Below are 25887 nucleotides of genomic sequence, written 5' to 3'. Positions count from 1 at the left end.
TACTGTGTGTGTGACTGCTGTACTGTGTGTGACTGTTGTACTGTGTGACTGGTGTACTGTGTGTGTGACTGCTGTACTGTGTGACTGTTGTACTGTGTGTCACTGTTGTGCTGTGTGTGTGACTGCTGTACTGTGTGTGACTGCTGTACTGTGTGTGACTGCTGTACTGTGTGACTGTTGTACTGTGTGTCACTGTTGTACTGTGTGTGACTGTTGTACTGTGTGTGACTGCTGTACTGTGTGTGACTGTTGTACTGTGTGTGTGACTGTTGTACTGTGTGTGACTGTGGTACTGTGTGTTACTGCTGTACTGTGTGTGACTGCTGTACTGTGTCACTGTTGTACTGTGTGTGACTGTTGTACTGTGTGTGACTGTTGTACTGTGTGTCACTGTTGTACTGTGTGTGTGACTGCTGTACTGTGTGTCACTGTTGTACTGTGTGTGTGACTGCTGTACTGTGTGTCACTGTTGTACTGTGTGTGACTGCTGTACTGTGTGTGACTGCTGTACTATGTGTGACTGCTGTACTGTGTGTGACTGTTGTACTGTGTGACTGGTGTACTGTGTGTGTGACTGCTGTACTGTGTGACTGTTGTACTGTGTGTGACTGCTCTACTGTGTGACTGTTGTACTGTGTGTCACTGTTGTACTGTGTGTGACTGCTGTACTGCGTGTGACTGTTGTACTGTGTGTGACTGTTGTACTGTGTGTGACTGCTGTACTGTGTCACTGTTGTACTGTGTGTGACTGTTGTACTGTGTGTGACTGTTGTACTGTGTGTCACTGTTGTACTGTGTGTGTGACTGCTGTACTGTGTGTCACTGTTGTACTGTGTGTGTGACTGCTGTACTGTGTGTCACTGTTGTACTGTGTGTGACTGCTGTACTGTGTGTGACTGCTGTACTATGTGTGACTGCTGTACTGTGTGTGACTGTTGTACTGTGTGACTGGTGTACTGTGTGTGACTGCTGTACTGTGTGTGACTGCTGTACTATGTGTGACTGCTGTACTGTGTGTGACTGTTGTACTGTGTGACTGGTGTACTGTGTGTGTGACTGCTGTACTGTGTGACTGTTGTACTGTGTGTGACTGCTGTACTGTGTGACTGTTGTACTGTGTGTCACTGTTGTACTGTGTGTGACTGCTGTACTGCGTGTGACTGTTGTACTGTGTGTGACTGTTGTACTGTGTGTGACTGCTGTACTGTGTGTGACTGTTGTACTGTGTGTGTGACTGTTGTGCTGTGTGACTGTTGTACTGTGTGTGACTGCTGTACTGTGTGTGACTGTTGTACTGTGTGTGACTGTGGTACTGTGTGTTACTGCTGTACTGTGTGTGACTGCTGTACTGTGTCACTGTTGTACTGTGTGTGACTGTTGTACTGTGTGTGACTGTTGTACTGTGTGTCACTGTTGTACTGTGTGTGACTGCTGTACTGTGTGTCACTGTTATACTGTGTGTCACTGTTGTACTGTGTGTGTCACTGTTGTACTGTGTGTCACTGTTGTACTGTGTGTGTGACTGTTGTACTGTGTATGTGACTGTTGTACTGTGTGTGACTGTGGTACTGTGTTACTGCTGTACTGTGTGTGACTGCTGTACTGTGTGACTGTTGTACTGTGTGTGACTGTTGTACTGTGTGTGACTGTTGTACTGTATGTGTCACTGTTGTACTGTGTGTGACTGTTGTACTGTGTGTCACTGCTATAGTGTGTGTGTCACTGTTGTATTGTGTGACTGTTGTACTGTGTGTGACTGTTGTACTGTGTGTGACTGTTGTACTGTGTGTGACTGTTGTACTGTGTGTGTGACTGTTGTACTGTGTGTTTGTTGTACTGTGTGACTGTTGTACTGTGTGTGTCACTGTTGTACTGTGTGTGACTGTTGTACTGTGTGCGTGACTGTGGTACTGTGTGTTACTGCTGTACTGTGTGTGTGACTGCTGTACTGTGTGTCACTGTTGTATTGTGTGTGACTGTTGTACTGTGTGTGACTGTTGTACTGTGTGTGTCACTGTTGTACTGTGTGTGACTGTTGTACTGTGTGTGAGACTGCTGTACGGTGTGTGTCTGTTGTACTGTGTGACTGTTGTGCTGTGTGTGTCACTGTTGTACTGTGTGTGACTGTTGTACTGTGTGTGTGACTGTTGTACTGTGTGTGAGACTGCTGTACTGTGTGTGACTGTTGTACTGTGTGTGTGACTGCTGTACTGTGTGTGACTGTTGTACTGTGTGTGACTGTGGTACTGTGTGTTACTGCTGTACTGTGTGTGACTGCTGTACTGTGTCACTGTTGTACTGTGTGTGACTGTTGTACTGTGTGTGACTGTTGTACTGTGTGTCACTGTTGTACTGTGTGTGACTGCTGTACTGTGTGTGACTGTTGTACTGTGTGTCACTGTTATACTGTGTGTCACTGTTGTACTGTGTGTGTCACTGTTGTACTGTGTGTCACTGTTGTACTGTGTGTGTGACTGTTGTACTGGGTATGTGACTGTTGTACTGTGTGTGACTGTGGTACTGTGTTACTGCTGTACTGTGTGTGACTGCTGTACTGTGTGACTGTTGTACTGTGTGTGACTGTTGTACTGTGTGTGACTGTTGTACTGTATGTGTCACTGTTGTACTGTGTGTGACTGTTGTACTGTGTGTCACTGCTATAGTGTGTGTGTCACTGTTGTATTGTGTGACTGTTGTACTGTGTGACTGTTGTACTGTGTGTGACTGTTGTACTGTGTGTGACTGTTGTACTGTGTGTGTGACTGTTGTACTGTGTGTTTGTTGTACTGTGTGACTTGTACTGTGTGTGTCACTGTTGTACTGTGTGTGACTGTTGTACTGTGTGTGTGACTGTGGTACTGTGTGTTACTGCTGTACTGTGTGTGTGACTGCTGTACTGTGTGTCACTGTTGTATTGTGTGTGACTGTTGTACTGTGTGTGACTGTTGTACTGTGTGTGTCACTGTTGTACTGTGTGTGACTGTTCTACTGTGTGTGAGACTGCTGTACGGTGTGTGTCTGTTGTACTGTGTGACTGTTGTGCTGTGTGTGTCACTGTTGTACTGTGTGTGACTGTTGTACTGTGTGTGTGACTGTTGTACTGTGTGTGAGACTGCTGTACTGTGTGTGACTGTTGTACTGTGTGTGTGACTGTTGTACTGTGTGTGACTGTTGTACTGTGTGACTGTTGTACTGTGTGTGTGACTGGCGTACTGTGTCACTGTTGTACTGTGTGTCACTGTTGTGCTGTGTGTGACTGCTGTACTGTGTGTGACTGTTGTACTGTGTGACTGTTGTACTGTGTGACTGTTGTACTGTGTGTGACTTGTACTATGTGTGTGACTGCTGTACTGCGTGACTGTTGTACTGTGTCACTGTTGTACTGTGTGTCACTGCTGTACTGTGTGTGACTGTTGTACTGTGTGTCACTGTTGTACTGTGTGTGACTGTTGTACTGTGTGTGACTGTTGTACTGTGTGTGACTGTTGTACTGTGTGTGACTGCTGTACTGTGTGTGACTGCTGTACTGTGTGTGACTGCTGTACTGTGTGTGACTGTTGTACTGTGTGTCACTGTTGTACTGTGTGTGACTGCTGTACTGCGTGTGACTGCTGTACTGTGTGACTGGTGTACTGTGTGTGACTGTTGTACTGTGTGTCACTGTTGTACTGTGTGTGACTGCTGTACTGTGTGTGACTGTTGTACTGTGTGACTGGTGTACTGTGTGTGTGACTGCTGTACTGTGTGACTGTTGTACTGTGTGTGACTGCTGTACTGTGTGACTGTTGTACTGTGTGTCACTGTTGTACTGTGTGTGACTGCTGTACTGCGTGTGACTGTTGTACTGTGTGTGACTGTTGTACTGTGTGTGACTGCTGTACTGTGTGTGACTGTTGTACTGTGTGTGTGACTGTTGTGCTGTGTCACTGTTGTACTGTGTGTGACTGCTGTACTGTGTGTGACTGTTGTACTGTGTGTGACTGTGGTACTGTGTGTTACTGCTGTACTGTGTGTGACTGCTGTACTGTGTCACTGTTGTACTGTGTGTGACTGTTGTACTGTGTGTGACTGTTGTACTGTGTGTGACTGCTGTACTGTGTGTGACTGTTGTACTGGGTGTCACTGTTACACTGTTTGTCACTGTTGTACTGTGTGTGTCACTGTTGTACTGTGTGTCACTGTTGTACTGTGTGTGTGACTGTTGTACTGTGTGTGTGTGTGACTGTTGTACTGTGTGTGACTGTGGTACTGTGTTACTGCTGTACTGTGTGTGACTGCTGTACTGTGTGACTGTTGTACTGTGTGTGTGACTGTTGTACTGTGTGTGACTGTTGTACTGTGTGTGACTGTTGTACTGTGTGTGACTGTTGTACTGTGTGTGTCACTGTTGTACTATGTGTGACTGTTGTACTGTGTGTCACTGCTTTACTGTGTGTGTCACTGTTGTATTGTGTGTGACTGTTGTACTGTGTGTGACTGTGGTACTGTGTGTTACTGCTGTACTGTGTGTGTGACTGCTGTACTGTGTGTGTCACTGTTGTATTGTGTGTGACTGTTGTACTGTGTGTGACTGTTGTACTGTGTGTGTCACTGTTGTACTGTGTGTGACTGTTGTACTGTGTGTGAGACTGCTGTACGGTGTGTGTCTGTTGTACTGTGTGACTGTTGTGCTGTGTGTGTCACTGTTGTACTGTGTGTGACTGTTGTACTGTGTGTGTGACTGTTGTACTGTGTGTGAGACTGCTGTACTGTGTGTGACTGTTGTACTGTGTGTGTGACTGTTGTACTGTGTGTGACTGTTGTACTGTGTGTGACTGTTGTACTGTGTGTGTGACTGGCGTACTGTGTCATTGTTGTACTGTGTGTCACTGTTGTGCTGTGTGTGACTGCTGTACTGTGTGTGACTGTTGTACTGTGTGACTGTTGTACTGTGTGACTGTTGTACTGTGTGTGACTTGTACTATGTGTGTGACTGCTGTACTGTGTGACTGTTGTACTGTGTCACTGTTGTACTGTGTGTCACTGCTGTACTGTGTGTGACTGTTGTACTGTGTGTCACTGTTGTACTGTGTGTGACTGTTGTGCTGTGTGTCACTGTTGTACTGTGTGTGACTGTTGTACTGTGTGACTGTTGTACTGTGTGTCACTGTTGTACTGTGTGTGACTGTTGTACTGTGTGTGACTGCTGTACTGTGTGTGACTGCTGTACTGTGTGTGACTGTTGTACTGTGTGTGACTGTTGTACTGTGTGTCACTGTTGTACTGTGTGTGACTGTTGTTCTGTGTGTGACTGTTGTACTGTGTGTGACTGCTGTACTGTGTGACTTTTGTACTGTGTGTGACTGCTGTACTGTGTCACTGTTGTACTGTGTGTGACTGCTGTATTGTGTGTGACTGTTGTTCTGTGTGTGACTGTTGTACAGTGTGTCACTGTTGTACTGTGTGACTGTTGTAGTGTGTGTCACTGTTGTACTGTGTGTGACTGTTGTACTGTGTGTGACTGCTGTACTGTGTGTGTGACTGCTGTACTGTGTGTGACTGTTGTACTGTGTGTGACTGTTGTACTGTGTGTGTGACGGCTGTACTGTGTGTGACTGCTGTACTGTGTGACTGTTGTACTGTGTGTCACTGTTGTACTGTGTGTGACTGCTGTACTGTGTCACTGTTGTACTGTGTGTGACTGCTGTATTGTGTGTGACTGTTGTTCTGTGTGTGACTGTTGTACAGTGTGTCACTGTTGTACTGTGTGACTGTTGTAGTGTGTGTCACTGTTGTACTGTGTGTGACTGTTGTACTGTGTGTGACTGCTGTACTGTGTGTGTGACTGCTGTACTGTGTGTGACTGTTGTACTGTGTGTGACTGTTGTACTGTGTGTGTGACTGCTGTACTGTGTGTGACTGCTGTACTGTGTGTGACTGTTGTACTGTGTGTCGCTGTTGTATTGTGTGTGACTGTGGTACTGTGTGTTACTGCTGTACTGTGTGTGACTGTTGTACTGTGTGTCACTGTTGTGCTGTGTGTGACTGTTGTACTGTGTGTGACTGCTGTACTGTGTGTGACTGCTGTACTGTGGGTGCTCACTAACAGGACTTGCCCCCAGCGGTCTGTTAAGGCTATAAGGAGGATCTTTGTCTTTGCTGGGTCATGCCCAGCCATCGCAATGCCGCTTCTGTTTAGCCGAATAACGGGCGCTACGTGGGCCAGAGAAGAGATGGAGTGATGTGATACAGGAGGATGTGGAGCTCAGTGGATTTGCCGAAGACTGGTACCAGCGGTGTCAAGCTCGGCCTCTTTGGAGGAGGATGCTCGTGAAGGACGCTGCTGCTGCTGGGTAGTTGGAGGCAGTCGCCCTGCAGCAACAACGGCGGGCAGAGGAGCGACGCTCACAACAACGAGCGGAGTGACGAGCGCCGAACGTTGAGCGAGTTTGCGCAGCAGGGGGCACAGTTGATGCACTGCCAGTCAGCTCAGCCGGTCAACCCACGGCACCTGCTGGGTCTGTCCCGTGACCGCATGTCAGCGAGCCTTCGACACTTTGCGTGGCCTCAGAGTGCACCTAGCCTGGCACAAGCGCCGTGGTCACAACACCGCCGCTTATTGGCGAATGGCGGTTGTTGTTGTGCTGCAGTCCACACATCCGCTCCCGCAAGCAGCAATCACCTCCGACACACAACTCAACCACCGCCGACACAAACTCAAACAAACTCGGATCAGTCAGGCGGAGATAATAAAATGTAATTAATCTCCCAGCGACAAATGATCGTAACCTGAAACGCGTCAATAACAAAACACTTAAGCGTCAACAGAACCTGGTGTGTCTCATTAAAGTAGTTCAGACGTCGGGAGTTTCAAGTTCAGAAGTCCGTCCAACCTCAGCTCCACAGGTCAGCCTGGTCCCAAAGGGTTATACAGGGTTCACGGAGTTGGGCCAAAAACTCAGCCACTAAGAATGAGCCTGACACAGTGAACAGCCACGAAGAATGAGCCTGACACAGTGAACAGCCACTAAGAATGATCCTGACACAGTGAACAGCCACTAAGAATGAGCCTGGCACTGTGAACAGCCACTAAGAATGAGCCTGGCACTGTGAACAGCCACTAAGAATGCGGCTGGCACAGTGAACAGCCACTAAGAATGAGCCTGACACAGTGAACAGTCACTAAGAATGAGCCTGACACAGCGAACAGCCACTAAGAATGAGCCTGGCACAGCGAACAGCCACTAAGAATGCGGCTGCCACAGTGAACAGCCACTAAGAATGAGCCTGGCACTGTGAACAGCCACTAAGAATGAGCCTGACACAGTGAACAGCCACTAAGAATGAGCCTGACACAGTGAACAGCCACTAGGAATGAGCCTGGCACTGTGAACAGTCACTAAGAATGAGCCTGACACAGTGAACAGCCACTAAGAATGAGCCTGACACAGTGAACAGCCACTAAGAATGAGCCTGGCACTGTGAACAGTCACTAAGAATGAGCCTGACACAGTGAACAGCCACTAAGAATGAGCCTGACACAGTGAACAGCCACTAGGAATGAGCCTGGCACTGTGAACAGTCACTAAGAATGAGCCTGACACAGCGAACAGCCACTAAGAATGAGCCTGACACAGCGAACAGCCACTAAGAATGAGCCTGACACTGTGAACAGCCACTAAGAATGAGCCTGGCACTGTGAACAGCCACTAGGAATGAGCCTGACACAGTGAACAGCCACTAAGAATGAGCCTGACACAGTGAACAGCCACTAAGAATGAGCCTGGCACTGTGAACAGCCACTAAGAATGAGCCTGACACAGTGAACAGCCACTAAGAATGAGCCTGGCACTGTGAACAGCCACTAAGAATGAGCCTGACACAGTGAACAGCTACTAAGAATGAGCCTGGCACTGTGAACAGCCACTAGGAATGAGCCTGGCACTGTGAACAGCCACTAAGAATGAGCCTGGCACAGTGAACAGTCACTAGGAATGAGCCTGACACAGCGAACAGCCACTAAGAATGAGCCTGACACAGTGAACAGCCACTAAGAATGAGCCTGACACAGTGAACAGCCACTAAGAATGAGCCTGGCACAGTGAACAGCCACTAAGAATGAGCCTGACACAGTGAACAGCCACTAAGAATGAGCCTGACACAGTGAACAGCCACTAAGAATGAGCCTGACACAGTGAACAGCCACTAAGAATGAGCCTGACACAGTGAACAGCCACTAAGAATGAGCCTGACACAGTGAACAGCCACTAAGAATGAGCCTGGCACAGTGAACAGTCACTAAGAATGAGCCTGACACTGTGAACAGCCACTAAGAATGAGCCTGGCACAGTGAACAGCCACTAAGAATGAGCCTGGCACAGTGAACAGTCACTAAGAATGAGCCTGGCACAGTGAACAGTCACTAAGAATGAGCCTGGCACAGTGAACAGCCACTAAGAATGAGCCTGGCACTGTGAACAGTCACTAGGAATGAGCCTGACACAGTGAACAGCCACTAAGAATGAGCCTGGCACAGTGAACAGCCACTAAGAATGAGCCTGACACAGTGAACAGCCACTAAGAATGAGCCTGACACAGTGAACAGCCACTAAGAATGAGCCTGGCACAGTAAACAGCCACTAAGAATGAGCCTGACACAGTGAACAGCCACTAAGAATGAGCCTGGCACAGTGAACAGCCACTAAGAATGAGCCTGGCACAGTAAACAGCCACTAAGAATGAGCCTGGCACAGTGAACAGCCACTAAGAATGAGCCTGGCACAGTAAACAGCCACTAAGAATGAGCCTGGCACAGTGAACAGCCACTAAGAATGAGCCTGACACAGTGAACAGCCACTAAGAATGAGCCTGGCACAGTGAACAGCCACTAAGAATGAGCCTGACACTGTGAACAGCCACTAAGAATGAGCCTGACACTGTGAACAGTCACTAAGAATGAGCCTGGCACAGTGAACAGCCACTAAGAATGAGCCTGGCACTGTGAACAGCCACTAAGAATGAGCCTGACACAGTGAACAGCCACTAAGAATGAGCCTGACACTGTGAACAGTCACTAAGAATGAGCCTGACACAGTGAACAGCCACTAAGAATGAGCCTGACACAGTGAACAGCCACTAAGAATGAGCCTGGCACAGTAAACAGCCACTAAGAATGAGCCTGACACAGTGAACAGCCACTAAGAATGAGCCTGGCACTGTGAACAGCCACTAGGAATGAGCCTGACACAGTGAACAGCCACTAGGAATGAGCCTGACACAGTGAACAGCCACTAAGAATGAGCCTGACACAGTGAACAGCCACTAAGAATGAGCCTGACACAGTGAACAGCCACTAAGAATGAGCCTGACACAGTGAACAGCCACTAAGTATGAGCCTGACACAGTGAACAGCCACTAAGAATGAGCCTGTCACTGTGAACAGCCACTAAGAATGAGCCTGACACAGTGAACAGCCACTAAGTATGAGCCTGACACTGTGAACAGCCACTAAGAATGAGCCTGACACAGTGAACACCCACTAAGAATGAGCCTGACACAGTGAACAGCCACTAAGAATGAGCCTGGCACTGTGAACAGCCACTAAGAACGAGCCTGGCACAGTGAACAGCCACTAAGAATGAGCCTGACATAGTGAACAGCCACTAGGAATGAGCCTGGCACAGTGAACAGCCACTAGGAATGAGCCTGACACAGTGAACAGCCACTAAGAATGAGCCTGACACAGTGAACAGCCACTAAGAATGAGCCTGACACAGTGAACAGCCACTAAGAATGAGCCTGGCACTGTGAACAGCCACTAAGAATGAGCCTGACACAGTGAACAGCCACTAAGAATGAGCCTGGCACTGTGAACAGCCACTAAGAATGATCCTGATACAGTGAACAGCCACTAAGAGCTCTATGAGAGTGTATAGGATCTCTATGGTACTCTATGAGTGTGTGAGCTCTATGAGAGTGTATGGGATCTCTATGGTACTCTGAGAGTGTGTGAGCTCTATGAGAGTGTATGGGATCTCTATGGTACTCTGAGAGTGTGTGAGCTCTATGAGAGTGTATGGGATCTCTATGGTACTCTATGAGTGTGTGAGCTCTATGAGAGTGTACGGGATCTCTATGATACTCTATGAGTGTGTGATCTCTATGAGAGTGTATGGGATCTCTATGAGTGTGTGAGCTCTATGAGTGTGTATGGGATCTCTATGGTACTCTGAGAGTGTGAATGTTACATGAGGCTTTGTGGGAGCTGCAGTTCATCCAATCGTGTCTGACTCATCGGCTGTGACCCACATACGCACACACAGACACACGCACTACACCCACACACTGCACACATGCATAAAGACAAAGATCCCCCATGTAGCCTTTAACGGACTGTTGGGGCAAGTGCTCTTCACGAGCACCTGTTAAGGTTGGCACGGCACACGATGGGGTATAAGTTGCCAGTACCATGCCAGACCGCCTTTGTATCACCAGTACTGTTGTTTACTCACCGCACCAGGTTCTCATTTAGGGTTGAGTCGACCTAGCAGAGGCCCAGAACCGGTTCAAATATTCGCTGTCACGGATGTTGACCACATACAACAACAACAACCGCCATTCGCCACTAAGTGGCGGTGACGTCACCACGACGCTTGTGCCAGGCCATGTGCACCTTGAGGCCACGTGAAGTGTCGAACGCCCACTGGCAGGAGGTCACGGGGCAGACCCAGGTGCCACGGGTCGACTGACTGAGATGACTGGCTGATGCACCACCTGTGCCCCCTACTATGCCAACCAGCTGTGCTTTAGCCACCCGGTGCTCCGCTCATTGTTGTGAGCGTCGCTCCTCCGCCCTCCGTTGTTGTTGGAGGGTGACTGCCTCCAACTGCCCAGTAGCGTCCTTAACGAGCCTCCTCCACAGAGGCCGATCTTGACACCGCTGGTACCAGTCATCGGCAAGTCCACTCAGCTCTACGTCCTCCTGTACCACATCACTCCATCTCTTCTCTAGCCCGTGCCGCGCCCGTTTAGCCCCCTCGATTCGGCCAAACAAAAGCTGTTTCGGCATGCGGTGGCTGGGCATGCGGGCTACATGACCCAGCCAACGCAGCCTTGCCTGCCGGAGGAGCTCACCGATGGGACCTTGCCCAGATCTTTCAAGGATTTGTGAGCTCCTCACACAATCCAGCCTGGTTAAACCCAGGATGGATCGTAGGCACGCTAGCCTAAATGTTTCTAACCGGCGAAGATGTTCTATTAAGGGGGTCCACGTTTCGCAAGCGTAGAAAAGGGAGGGAATGACCGTGGCTGAGAAGACCTGAAGCTTAGTGTGGAGCGACAGACCAGGTAGCTTCCACACAGCGTTACGCAACCGATGAAAAGATATTGCCGCTCGACTGATTCGGAGTGAGACCTTTGCTGTTAAACTGGAGCCAGTCATAAGCACACTGCCCAGGTATGGGAAACTCTCCACTCTCTCCACAACTGCCCCATCACCGATTGGGAGTTGTTGGGGTGAAGTGTCCGATGGTACAAAATACCCAGGCAGGTGCTTAGTTTTGGTGGGGCTGATGGTAAGGCCCCATCTCTTAGTGGCACGCTCCGGTTTCAGCAGCAGCGTCTCCAACTCCTCCTCTGAATGAGCAGCTATTACCAAATCATCGGCATCCATAACGCCTTCTTCTTCTTTGTTCTTTCGGTAAAGTCACGTAGAATGGAAACAAAGTAATAAAAATAAAACAATAACATAAAATTTTCATGACGTTTCGGCCACAACACAAGTAGCCTTCATCAGGTGAAGAAACAGGTCTGTCCAGTGGACAGCGCTTGAGTGAACGCTACCAAGCAAAGACCGCGTCTTTTTTAAAGGTGTGCGGGCGGAGTTAATTAGCATGTTACCCAGCCCCCACCTCCTCAGGAGTGGAGGAGGGTGGCGGCTGGGCACAGGAAAACACCAAAGCAGAGCGACCAAGGTGCGTTGCTCTGTCCTGTGCCATAACTGACGCCATCCAGACTGCCACTCTACGCCCGACCTTATGGAAGAGGTACGTGGATGACACTTTTGTCATCTGGCCACATGACCAGCCTGCTCTAGACCAATTCCTAGACCACATCAATTCCATACACCCAGCCATCAGGTTTACCATGGAGGTCGAAAAAGATGGCAAGCTACCCTTTTTGGATGTCTTAATTAAAAGGAGACCTGATGGTTCAATGAGCCACTCTGTCTACAGGAAAGCTACCCATACAGATGCTTACTTAAAACCGGATTCCCACCACCATCCATCCCAGAAGAACTCACTCATCAAGACTCTATACCATAGAGCCCAATGCATTTCCGACCAGGAACACATTGCCAGTGAACTCAAGCACGTACACCAGGCTCTCAGGGCTAATGGTTACAATCCGCAAAGCCATCACTCCATTCATGAAGAAGGATCCTCTTGAGGAGCCACTCAAAACCATCACCTTACCCTACATTGCAGGGGTCACTAAAAAGATCTCCAAAATCCTGAATAAATACAAGATCCAGGTCCGATTCAACACATTACATAAAATACCGTGATCTGGTTCCGTCTGTAAAAGATGTGGTTCCAGACATACAATACCCAGGCGTTTACAAACTAAGTTGCCTTTGTGGTAGCAGCTACATTGGAGAAACCAAACGACATATCTCGGACCGTATCCGTGAACATAAAGCAGACTTAAAACACGGTAGGACCAACACCTCGGCCGTGGCAGATCACTGTTATAATTTAGTGGGCTCACATGACATTGTCTTCTCCAAGACGGAGGTTCTCTGCAAGCCATCCGGCTACCATGAGAGATTCGTTCATGAGGCTATCCACATATACAAACACAGAGACAATTTCAACCAATGGTTACTGGCTTAGTAACCATTGGAAAGATGTTAGAAACCATTTCGGTTCTTAATTGATTGTATTTTACGGTGATCTTCGGACCGCAGTCCATTCGCTGGCACTGCCCCTTAATACCTCTCACACGACGGTTAATAATAGGGTTACAGCATGTGGTATAATAATAAATAATATAACATTGTAATGTTTAACATAATTCATAAGGCAATATATAGTATCGTAATTACATAGTGAATATACAGTAGTGTGGCATATAGTTGGGTTCATAGAATAAGACAGTGTAATGTTACAAGTCAAATATTTGATAGTCTAAAGTATAGGGTATTGTAAAGTAACGCATTGTATAACTCAAATGTGGAATTTGTCTATGGATATGATATTATGCCACGTAGCTTATATAATATTGTATTGTATATTAGTGTAGTTTATAACATGGTTATGGTGCAGCACAGGACAGAGCAACGCACCTTGGTCGCTCTGCTTTTGGTGTTTTCGTGTGCCCAGCCACCACCCTCCTCCGCTCCTGAGGAGGTGGGGGCTGGGTAACAGGCTAATTAACTCCGCCCACACACCTTTAAAAAAGACGCGGTCTTTGCTTGGCAGCGTTCACTCAAGCGCTGTCCTCTGGACAGACCTGTTTCTTCACCTGATGAAGGCTACTTGTGTTGTGGCCGAAACGTCGTGAGAATTTTATTTTATTATTTTTATTTTTATTACTTTGTTTCCATTCTACGCGACTTTACCGAAAGAACCAAGAAGATGAATCCCTGCAGTCACGAAAGCTTTAAATCGAAATATAAATAACGTGGTTGAGCAATAGGGAGCCCCATCCCTTGACCGCACTCGGGCATCGATCAGCCTCCCATTATATCTGTACCATATGGAGATTCCCCCGGTATAGCTATTAAAGGCTTCACGAACTACGTGGTCAAAATAGATGTTAAATAATGTGGGAGCCAGAGGACATCCCTGTCGCACCCCAAGGTGTACAGGGAATGGCTCTGACTCCCGGCCACGTAGTTTTACCCGGGCCCGCTCACCATCATGAAGGTCCTTAATGATCGTGAGCAGGGGGTCAGGGACTCCGAAACCACGAAGAACAACCCAGAGCCCAGGCCAACTGATGGTATCATAGGCCTTGACCAAGTCAATAAAGCAGAGATGTAGGGCTTGTTGGAATTCCCTACACCTCTGCTGTAGCAGACGGATATAAAATATGGCATCTGTGCAGGACCGCCCTTTCCTGAAACCGCATTGGGGCTCCGCAAGCCTCTCCTCAGCGTGCCTGGCAAGGCAATGTTGAATAATCCTTGCCAGGACCTTTTCCGGCACACTGAGGAGTGAGATGCCCCTGTAGTTGTTACAGTCTGTGCGGTCCCCCTTCTTAAAAAGGGGGACCACCAGAGCATCCTTCCAATCCTGCGGAACCCGTCCAGTGGTCCAGACTGTTGTTATGATGTCATATAGGGCAGTCTGTGCACAAACGCCACCCTCCCTCAGCATTTCGCTTGAGAGATCATCTCTGCCCGGTGCCTTTCCTGGTCTCAGACTCCGGATCGCCTTCAGTACTTCTTCAACAGATGGCACCTCAGCCAGCCACTCACAGGGGGTGACTTCTTCCAATATTTGAGGCACCGGAGCCTCAGCAGGGTCATCCCCACTTTGTGCCACGTTGTTTTCCAGGCTGAGGGATTTCCCCTCCCCCAGGACCTCACAGAAATGCTCACACACACATACACACACATACACACATAACACACACACACATACACACACGTTTACAAGATTGCCGCTGTTATCATTATCATACCACTTGTATACCCCGGAAAGACTCGCGAGACTCGCCGTCTGTTCTCCAGGAAGGTCCTGCGAAGTGTTTTGCATTCGTGTGGCGATGCTGCTGCTGCTGCGTGCTCTAAATGGAGTGATTTGCGGTTATTAAGTTTGGTGAGTGTACTGGCAGTCTATAATGTAGACTGTAGCAATGGTTGTTAAGTTTGGTGAGTGTACTGGTAGTCTATAATGTAGACTGTAGCCTGGTTATTAAGTTTGGTGAGTGTACTGGAAGTCTACAATGTAAACTGTAGTCTGGTTCTTAAGCTGAGTGAGTGTAGTGGTAGTCTACAAACTCTACACAGAGAGGCAACCCAAGTCAGGAATCGAACCCAGGCCCCTTCTTACTGTGAGGAGCGAGCGCGGTCAAAGTGCTTCCACCCTGCAGCCTGATTAGGGACGGAGGAGATTGGAGGGCGGCGAGGCGGACTGACAACGAGGACCGTGATGCACCGCTTCAGGAGCTGATGATGTTCTTTTCTCTTTTGCCAAAAATTCACATTGGGCTGAGTGCTTTTGTGTACACGGGGTTTGTGAATGGTTCGTGAATCGTTCGTGACTTGGAAAGGCAGGCGAAGGCGTGAGAGACAGGCGGTGGGCAGAGGCGGTGACACAGAGAGACAGGAGATGCGCAGAGGGAGAAGGGGGGGAAGAGAGACGGAGAGAAAGATGGAGAGAGAGACAGAGAGACATATACAGAGACAACAGATAAGATGGAGACCAGGAAACTGACAGGGCAGAGACAGGGAGAGAGGCAGACAGGGAGAGAGGGGTGGGCAAAGATATTGAGAGGCAGACAGGGAGGGAAAGAGATGGAGAGAGTGGTGCAGACACGGGGAAAGAAGAAGGGACAGAGAGAGACGGAGAGAGATATTCAGACTGATAGAGAGAGAGAGAAACATTGACACATGGAGGGACATGGAGAGAGACTGAGAGAGAGAGGGAGGATGGGATGAGTGGGCTGCTCGCTCTCCGTGCACTGATTATTAATCAGAGATGTGTGGCGAGGGGGGAGGCGAGACGGCTGCTTCGTCAGAGGCAGGCTGTATGAATGTTGAACTTCTTTCGCACCGTACGTAGCCAACCGTGCTAATAGGACACACGCACCGCGTCACCGCCCCGTGCGTGTGTTGCCTTCAAGAGAACGATGTATGGTAAGCGACGTTTCGTGCAAAGGCCCTTCTTCAATTCAGTGAATGGAATGAGCATGTGAAGAAGGGCCCTAGCCCGAACCGTCGCCCACGGCCAACGTTTCCTTTGAGCGGGGCATTGCTGCGGACGGCGCCAGTTGAGACTCGTCCAGCGGTGATGATGCAGTGGTTCGTGCCCTCGGCTCTCAGCCCGGGGCAGCAGCAGCACTGAACAGCTCCGGCCGAAATTAAGAAATGAAGCCCCACGATAGCCCCAAGAGCCCCGGTTCGAGCCCAGGTCACAGCCAACGTCAATGGGCAGTGACGACCGAACCGGCCTGAGCTTCATCGCTTAGCCAAGCACTGCGCCGACCGCTGCTGACCAGGGCGGTGAAGTATGGTCAGGTAGCCCCACGCTGTGCCGGACACGGTGAGGGGAGGTCATCGCCCAGCGCACTCGTGTGGGGCTGGAGACCTCTGTGACGTGTGGGTGGAAGCCGCTGTGATGTGTGGGTGGAAGCCGCTCTGATGTGTGGGTGGAAGCCGCTCTGATGTGTGGGTGGAAGCCGCTCTGATGTGTGGGTGGAAGCCGCTCTGATGTGTGGGTGGAAGCCGCTGTGATGTGTGGGTGGAAGCCGCTCTGATGTGTGGGTGGAAGCCACTCTTTGTGGGTGGAAGCCGCTGTGATGTGTGGGTGGAAGCCGCTCTGATGTGTGGGTGGAAGCCGCTGTGATGTGTGGGTGGAAGCCACTCTGTGTGGGTGGAAGCTGCTATAATGTGTGGGTGGAAGCCACTTTGTGTGGCTGGAAGCCACTCTGATGTGTGGGTGGAAGCCACTCTGTGTGGGTGGAAGCTGCTATAATGTGTGGGTGGAAGCCGCTCTTTGTGGGTGGAAGCCGCTATAATGTGTGGGTGGAGGCCGCTATAATGTGTGGGTGGAAGCCGCTCTTTGTGGGTGGAAGCCGCTATGATGTGTGGGTGGAAGCCGCTATAATGTGTGGGTGGAAGCCGCTCTGATGTGTGGGTGGAAGCCGCTCTGATGTGTGGGTGGAAGCCGCTGTAATGTGTGGGTGGAAGCCGCTATAATGTGTGGGTGGAAGCCGCTATAATGTGTGGATGGAAGCCGCTGTGATGTGTGGGTGGAAGCCACTCTGTGTGGGTGGAAGCCGCTGTGATGTGTGGGTGGAAGCCGCTATAATGTGTGGGTGGAAGCCGCTCTGATGTGTGGGTGGAAGCCGCTATAATGTGTGGGTGGAAGCTGCTCTGATGTGTGGGTGGAAGCCGCTCTGATGTGTGGGTGGAAGCCGCTGTGATGTGTGGGTGGAAGTCGCTCTGTGTGGGTGGAAGTCGCTCTGATGTGTGGGTGGAAGTTGCTCTGATGTGTGGGTGGAAGCCGCTGTGATGTGTGGGTGGAAGCCGCTCTGATGTGTGAGTGGAAGCCGCTCTCCAGGTCCACCGGTTTTTCCCTCCACATTTAGAGTGAACATCACCACGCGTTTAGAGTGTTTAGAGTGTTTAGCTGCACACATTTAGAGTGAACATCACCACGTGTTTAAAGTGTTTAGAGTGTTTAGCTGCCACACATTTAGAGTGAACATCACCACGCGTTTAAAGTGTTTAGAGTGTTTAGAGTGAACATCACCACGCGTTTAGAGTGTTTAGAGTGTTTAGAGTGTTTAGTGTGTTTAGAGTGTTTAGAGTGAACATCACCACGCGTTTAGAGTGTTTAGAGTGTTTAGAGTGTTTAGTGTGTTTAGAGTGTTTAGAGTGTTTAGCGTGAACATCACCACGCGTTTAGAGTGTTTAGAGTGTTTAGAGTGTTTAGTGTGTTTAGAGTGTTTAGAGTGAACATCACCACGCGTTTAGAGTGTTTAGAGTGTTTAGAGTGTTTAGAGTGAACATCACCACGCCTTTAGAGTGTTTAGAGTGTTTAGAGTGAACATCACCACGCGTTTAGAGTGTTTAGTGTGTTTAGAGTGTTTAGAGTGTTTAGTGTGTTTAGTGTGTTTAGAGTGTTTAGTGTGTTTAGTGTGTTTAGAGTGTTTAATGTGTTTAGAGTGTTTAGAGTGTTTAGTGTGTTTAGAGTGTTTAGAGTGTTTAGTGTGTTTAGAGTGTTTAGAGTGAACATCACCACGCGTTTAGAGAGTTTAGAGTGTTTAGAGTGTTTAGTGTGTTTAGAGTGTTTAGAGTGAACATCACCACGCGTTTAGAGTGTTTAGAGTGAGCATCACCACGCGTTTAGAGTGTTTAGAGTGTTTAGAGTGTTTAGTGTGTTTAGAGTGGTTAGAGTGTTTAGCGTGAACATCACCACGCGTTTAGAGTGTTTAGAGTGAACAGCACCACCCGTTTAGAGTGTTTAGAGTGTTTAGAGTGTTTAGAGTGAACATCACCACGCGTTTAGAGTGTTTAGAGTGTTTAGAGTGTTTAGTGTGTTTAGAGTGTTTAGAGTGTTTAGCGTGAACATCACCACGCGTTTAGAGTGTTTAGAGTGAACAGCACCACCCGTTTAGAGTGTTTAGAGTGTTTAGAGTGAACATCACCACGCGTTTAGAGTGTTTAGAGTGTTTAGTGTGTTTAGAGTGTTTAGAGTGTTTAGCGTGAACATCACCACGCGTTTAGAGTGTTTAGAGTGTTTAGAGTGAACATCACCACGCGTTTAGAGTGTTTAGAGTGTTTAGAGTGTTTAGAGTGTTTAGTGTGTTTAGAGTGTTTAGAGTGTTTAGCGTGAACATCACCACGCGTTTAGAGTGTTTATAGTGTTTAGAGTGAACAGCACCACCCGTTTAGAGTGTTTAGAGTGTTTAGAGTGAACATCACCACGCGTTTAGAGTGTTTAGAGCGTTTAGAGTGTTTAGAATGAACATCACCACCCGTTTAGAGTGTTTAGAGTGAACATCACCACGCGTTTAGAGTGTTTAGAGTGAACATCACCACGTGTTTAGAGTGTTTAGAGTGTTTAGAGTGAACATCACCACGCGTTTAGAGTGTTTAGAGTGTTTAGAGTGAACATCACCACGCGTTTAGAGTGTTTAGAGTGTTTAGAGTGTTTAGTGTGTTTAGAGTGTTTAGAGTGTTTAGCGTGAACATCACCACGCGTTTAGAGTGTTTAGAGTGTTTAGAGTGAACAGCACCACCCGTTTAGAGTGTTTAGAGTGAACATCACCACGCGTTTAGAGTGTTTAGAGTGTTTAGAGTGTTTAGTGTGTTTAGAGTGTTTAGAGTGTTTAGCGTGAACATCACCACGCGTTTAGAGTGTTTAGAGTGTTTAGAGTGAACAGCACCACCCGTTTAAAGTGTTTAGAGTGTTTAGAGTGAACATCACCACGCGTTTAGAGTGTTTAGAGTGTTTAGTGTGTTTAGAGTGTTTAGCGTGAACATCACCACGCGTTTAGAGTGTTTAGAGTGTTTAGAGTGAACATCACCACGCGTTTAGAGTGTTTAGTGTGTTTAGAGTGTTTAGAGTGTTTAGTGTGTTTAGTGTGTTTAGAGTGTTTAGTGTGTTTAGTGTGTTTAGTGTGTTTAGAGTGTTTAGCGTGAACATCACCACGCGTTTAGAGTATTTAGAGTGTTTAGAGTGAACATCACCACGCGTTTAGAGTGTTTAGTGTGTTTAGTGTGTTTAGAGTGTTTAGCGTGAACATCACCACGCGTTTAGAGTGTTTAGAGTGTTTAGTGTGAACAGCACCACCCGTTTAGAGTGTTTAGAGTGTTTAGAGTGAACATCACCACGCGTTTAGAGTGTTTAGAGTGTTTAGAGTGTTTAGTGTGTTTAGAGTGTTTAGCGTGAACATCACCACGCGTTTAGAGTGTTTAGAGTGTTTAGAGTGAACAGCACCACCCGTTTAGAGTGTTTAGAGTGTTTAGAGTGAACATCACCACGCGTTTAGAGTGTTTAGAGCGTTTAGAGTGTTTAGAATGAACATCACCACCCGTTTAGAGTGTTTAGAGTGTTTAGAGTGAACATCACCACGCGTTTAGAGTGTTTAGAGTGTTTAGAATGAACATCACCACGCGTTTAGAGTGTTTAGAGTGTTTAGAGTGAACATCACCACGCGTTTAGAGTGTTTAGAGTGTTTAGAGTGTTTAGTGTGTTTAGAGTGTTTAGAGTGTTTAGCGTGAACATCACCACGCGTTTAGAGTGTTTAGAGTGTTTAGAGTGAACATCACCACGCGTTTAGAGTGTTTAGAGTGTTTAGAGTGTTTAGTGTGTTTAAAGTGTTTAGAGTGTTTAGCGTGAACATCACCACGCGTTTAGAGTGTTTAGAGTGTTTAGAGTGTTTAGTGTGTTTAGAGTGTTTAGAGTGTTAAGCGTGAACATCACCACGCGTTTAGAGTGTTTAGAGTGAACAGCACCACCCGTTTAGAGTGTTTAGAGTGTTTAGAGTGTTTAGAGTGAACATCACCACGCGTTTAGAGTGTTTAGAGTGTTTAGTGTGTTTAGCGTGAACATCACCACGCGTTTAGAGTGTTTAGAGTGAACAGCACCACCCGTTTAGAGTGTTTAGAGTGAACATCACCACGCGTTTAGAGTGTTTAGTGTGTTTAGAGTGTTTAGAGTGTTTAGTGTGTTTAGTGTGTTTAGAGTGTTTAGTGTGTTTAGTGTGTTTAGAGTGTTTAGCGTGAACATCACCACGCGTTTAGAGTGTTTAGAGTGTTTAGAGTGAACATCACCACGCGTTTAGAGTGTTTAGTGTGTTTAGTGTGTTTAGAGTGTTTAGAGTGTTTAGCGTGAACATCACCACGCGTTTAGAGTGTTTAGAGTGAACAGCACCACCCGTTTAGAGTGTTTATAGTGTTTAGAGTGAACATCACCACGCGTTTAGAGTGTTTAGAGTGTTTAGAGTGTTTAGTGTGTTTAGAGTGTTTAGCGTGAACATCACCACGCGTTTAGAGTGTTTAGAGTGTTTAGAGTGAACAGCACCACCCGTTTAGAGTGTTTAGAGTGTTTAGAGTGAACATCACCACGCGTTTAGAGTGTTTAGAGCGTTTAGAGTGTTTAGAATGAACATCACCACCCGTTTAGAGTGTTTAGAGTGTTTAGAGTGAACATCACCACGCGTTTAGAGTGTTTAGAGTGTTTAGAATGAACATCACCACGCGTTTAGAGTGTTTAGAGTGTTTAGAGTGAACATCACCACGTGTTTAGAGTGTTTAGAGTGTTTAGAGTGAACATCACCACGCGTTTAGAGTGTTTAGAGTGTTTAGAGTGAACATCACCACGCGTTTAGAGTGTTTAGAGTGTTTAGAGTGTTTAGTGTGTTTAGAGTGTTTAGAGTGTTTAGCGTGAACATCACCACGTGTTTAGAGTGTTTAGAGTGTTTAGTGTGTTTAGAGTGTTTAGAGTGTTAAGCGTGAACATCACCACGCGTTTAGAGTGTTTAGAGTGTTTAGAGTGAACAGCACCACCCGTTTAGAGTGTTTAGAGTGTTTAGAGTGAACATCACCACGCGTTTAGAGTGTTTAGAGTGTTTAGTGTGTTTAGCGTGAACATCACCACGCGTTTAGAGTGTTTAGAGTGTTTAGAGTGAACAGCACCACCCGTTTAGAGTGTTTAGAGTGTTTAGAGTGAACATCACCACGCGTTTAGAGTGTTTAGAGTGTTTAGAGTGTTTAGTGTGTTTAGAGTGTTTAGAGTGTTTATCGTGAACATCACCACGCGTTTAGAGTGTTTAGAGTGTTTAGAGTGAACAGCACCACCCGTTTAGAGTGTTTAGAGTGAACATCACCATGCGTTTAGAGTGTTTAGAGCGTTTAGAGTGTTTAGAATGAACATCACCACCCGTTTAGAGTGTTTAGAGTGTTTAGAATGAACATCACCACGCGTTTAGAGTGTTTAGAGTGTTTAGAGTGAACATCACCACGCGTTTAGAGTGTTTAGAGTGTTTAGAATGAACATCACCACGCGTTTAGAGTGTTTAGAGTGTTTAGAGTGAACATCACCACGTGTTTAGAGTGTTTAGAGTGAACATCACCACGCGTTTAGAGTGTTTAGAGTGTTTAGAATGAACATCACCACGCGTTTAGAGTGTTTAGAGTGTTTATAGTGAACATCACCACGTGTTTAGAGTGTTTAGAGTGAACATCACCACCCGTTTAGAGTGTTTATAGTGAACATCACCACGTGTTTAGAGTGTTTATAGTGTTTAGAGTGTTCAGCTGCCACACATTTAGAGTGAACATCACCACGCGTTTAGAGTGTTTAGAGTGAACATCACCACCCGTTTAGAGTGTTTAGAGTGTTTAGTGAACATCACCACGCGTTTAGAGTGTTTAGAGTCAACATCACCACGTGTTTAGAGTGTTTATAGTGTTTAGAGTGTTTAGCTGCACACATTTAGAGGGAACATCACCACGCGTTTAGAGTGTTTAGAGTGTTTATAGTCTTTAGAGTGTTTAGAGTGTTTAGCTGCACACATTTAGAGTGAACATCACCACGCGTTTAGAGTGTTTAGAGTGTTTAGCGTGAACATCACCACGTGTCTAGAGTGTTTAGAGTGTTTAGCTGCACACACTTAGAGTGAACATCACCACGCGTTTAGAGTGTTTAGAGTGTTTAAATTGTTTAGAGTGTTGAGAGTGTTTAGAGCGTTTAGAGTGTTTAAATTGTTTAGAGTGTTTATAGTGTTTAGAGTGTTTAGAGTGAACATCACCACGCGTTTAGAGTGTTTAGAGTGTTCAGCTGCCACACATTTCCACGTGACGAGCCACTTCGTTGAGCCGTCAGTCGAAGCCACGTCGCTTCTGAACAACAGCTGCATAGCTCAGTGAGCCACACCTGGTCAAATAACAAAATATCTTCGTAGAGCGTTTCCCCCTCGCACGCGTTGGGGGTTTTTCTTTTGGATGCTCCGGTTTCCACATCCAAACGCTTGGCCCATGAACACCATAACGCATCGAGGACCACAGTGCTTCGGCAATTGTTGCTCGTGGCGGCTCCTCACCACCAAGCGGCTGCAACGTTCTGCTGCCTCCCCGGCTCCTCTATGGTTTCAAGCAGCAGCAGCAGCATCAGCAGCGCACCAACTCTGGGCATGCTCGCAGCAGACGATTTGGATAACCATCGGACAAAGATGCCGTGACCGCCTGCAGGTGCTGGGTTGAAACGCGTTTCTTCAGAACGGATTGCTGCGTTTAGTTTGTCGGCCGTCCCCCGAACCTCCGATCAGCATGGTTGGCTACGTACGGCGCGAAAGAAGATCAACAAAGATCCAGGTCCCCCGTGTGGCCTTAGCAGACTGTTGGGGCAAGTGCTGTTAGTGAGCTGCCGTTCCTGTGAAGGCCGGCACGGCAAAACGAGGGGGTGGGTGGCCAGCACCACGCCCGTTCCGCCTTTGTCTCCCCAGTGGCGATGTTTCCACATTGCACCAGGTACTCATTTGAGGCTGAGTCGACCTAGGCGGAGTCCCAGGATCGGTTCATGTAATCGTCACCGGTGTTGGCCGTGAGCGTGAATCGATCCCGGGTCGCCGGGTTCGTAGCGCAGCGTTCAGCATCCACACACTGACGCCTCTGAGTCGTCTGCACCTCTCTCTACGAGAGCGGGGAGCGGATACCGTGCCTTGCGGCGGGTTGGGGAGGCCTTGGTCCAGCAGGGGATTCATCATGGATCCTCCTGCTGCTGCTCATGATGATGATGATGGAGCTGTCTGCGGAGTTAATCTTTCTCCTTGTGTCCCCCTGTCTCCCTGTGTCTCCCTCTCTCCCCGTGTCTCCCCGTGTCTCCCTCTCTCCCTGTGTCTCCCCGTGTCTCCCTGTGTCTCCCCTCTCTCCCTGTGTCTCCCTGTGTCTCCCTGTGTCTCCCTCTCTCCCTGTGTCTCCCTGCCTCCCTCTCTCCCTGTGTCTCCCTGTGTCTCTCTCCCCCTGTCTCCCTGTCTCCCTGTGTCTCCCTGTGTCTCCCTCTCTCCCCGTGTCTCCCTGTGTCTCCCTCTCTCCCTGTCTCCCTCTCTCCCTGTGTCTCCCTCTCTCCCTGTGTCCTCCTGTCTCCCTCTCTCCCTGTGTCTCCCTGTGTCTCCCTCTCTCCCTGTGTCTCCCTGTGTCTCCCTCTCTCCCTGTGTCTCCCTGTGTCTCCCTCTCTCCCTGTGTCTCCCTCTCTCCCTGTCTCCCTCTCTCCCTGTGTCTCCCTGTGTCTCCCTCTCTCCCTGTCTCCCTGTGTCTCCCTCTCTCCCTGTGTCTCCCTCTCTCCCCGTGTCTCCCCGTGTCTCCCTCTCTCCCCGTGTCTCCCTGTGTCTCCCTCTCTCCCTGTGTCTCCCTGTGTCTCCCTGTGTCTCCCTCTCTCCCTGTGTCTCCCTGTGTCTCCCTCTCTCCCTGTCTCCCTCTCTCCCTGTGTCTCCCTGTGTCTCTCTCCCCCTGTCTCCCTGTCTCCCTGTGTCTCCCTCTCTCCCCGTGTCTCCCTGTGTCTCCCTCTCTCCCTGTCTCCCTCTCTCCCTGTCTCCCTCTCTCCCTGTGTCTCCCTGTGTCTCTCTCCCCCTGTCTCCCTGTCTCCCTGTGTCTCCCTCTCTCCCCGTGTCTCCCTGTGTCTCCCTCTCTCCCTGTCTCCCTCTCTCCCTGTCTCCCTCTCTCCCTGTGTCTCCCCGTGTCTCCCTCTCTCCCTGTGTCTCCCCGTGTCTCCCTCTCTCCCTGTGTCTCCCTGTGTCTCCCTCTCTCCCTGTGTCTCCCTTCCCCCTTCTACCCCCCCACCCCCCAGGCTGCTTGTTTGATCGCGAGCTGTGTTCCTCCTGGGAGGTCTGCGTGAACGGTGAGAATACAGCGCAACATACACACACCCACGCAAAGGCTGAGATCCCTCATATAGCCTGAACAGCACCATGCCCGGTCGCGTTTGTCTACTCCTATGTACATGTATGTGTGTTGAACTTCTTTCGCACCATACATATCCAATTGTTCCCTCCATAGACAACAACAACAACAACAACAGCCGCCATTCGCTGCAAAGTGGCTGTATGGATAGTAGGCAGGCCAGCCTGTATGTTTCAAACCGGTGCGGAGATATTCCTTTAGAAGGGTCCACGTTTCACAGGTTTAGAGAATGGAGGGCATGACCGTGGCCGAGAAGACCCTGAGCTTCGTGTGGAGTGACAGACCAGGTAGCTTCCACACAGCATTATGCAGCTGATGGAAAGATAATGCCGCTCTGTTCATTCACAATGGAACATGTGCTGCCAAACCGAATCTGGTAATAAGCACACTGCCCAGGTATAGGGTCGGTTGAAATTCCTGTCGCATGCCAAGGTGACTAATGGGCACACAATTTTACCCGTGCCTGCCCACCATCATGAAGGTCCTCAATGAAGGCCACTTGTGTTGTGGCCGAAACGTCGTGAATTTTTTGTTGTTTTTTACGTGACTTTACCGAATAGAACCAAAGAGTAAGGTTCAGGGGCCCCAAAATCACGAAAAATAAACCAGCTTGTTGGACTATTGATGGTATCAAAGGTCTTGACCAGGTAAATATAGCAGAGATGTAGGCCCTGTTGAAACTCCCCACACCTCTGCTTTAGCAGACAGAGAATATGGTGTAAGTGCGAGAACGCACCGGCCTGAAGCTACACGGGGGTTCCGGAAGTCTCTCCTCAGCCTAGTGACGGGTTGATGTTCAGTAATCCTTTCCAGGACCTTTCCCGGCACGCTGGCCATCGAACTGACCCGGTCGGTTTTTTTCTTTTTACAATCAGTGCAGTCCCCCTCCTTAAATAGGGGAACCCCACCAAGGCATCCTTGCAATCTGTCCAGACGGTTGTGATGACGTCACATCGGGCAGCCCGCACACAAGCGCCACCCTCCCTCAGCAGTTCGCTTGAGAGGCCATCCCTGCCCCATTACCCCATCTCAGGCTCTGGATCGCCCTTCACGCTTCCCCAACAGATGCCACATCGGCCAGTCGCTCACACGGAGTTGGCTGCCTCCTCCAGTGTTTGAGGCACAACAGCCCCAGCAGGGTCAACCCCACCTTGCCCCCCCCCCCACGATGTTTGAGCTGAAGGGTTTCCCCTCCCCCCAAGATGTCCACAAACTCGCAGAGCAGCGCCCTGGGGGTTGGATATCGGATCACCACTCTGCCCCCTTGAGGG

General features: G+C 48.5%; 1 protein-coding gene across 1 annotated transcript in view; it reads left to right on the top strand.

The window, feature by feature from the left end:
* The window catches only part of LOC116948534 (uncharacterized), a 117197-nt gene that overhangs the window by 18361 nt on the left and 72949 nt on the right, over nucleotides 1–25887 (top strand). The window contains exon 2 of the mRNA XM_076071585.1: nucleotides 24504–24554. Coding sequence (XP_075927700.1) covers nucleotides 24504–24554 — 51 coding nt within the window. The remainder of the gene's footprint in view (nucleotides 1–24503; nucleotides 24555–25887) is intronic.

This window comes from Petromyzon marinus, chromosome 34, assembly GCF_048934315.1.
Source record: "Petromyzon marinus isolate PM22_M1 ecotype Great Lakes invasive population chromosome 34, UKy_Petmar_22M1.pri1.0, whole genome shotgun sequence".
Lineage (NCBI taxonomy): Eukaryota > Metazoa > Chordata > Hyperoartia > Petromyzontiformes > Petromyzontidae > Petromyzon > Petromyzon marinus.
Note: the sequence above shows the minus strand (reverse complement) of the source record. Positions and strands in the feature narration are given on the sequence as shown.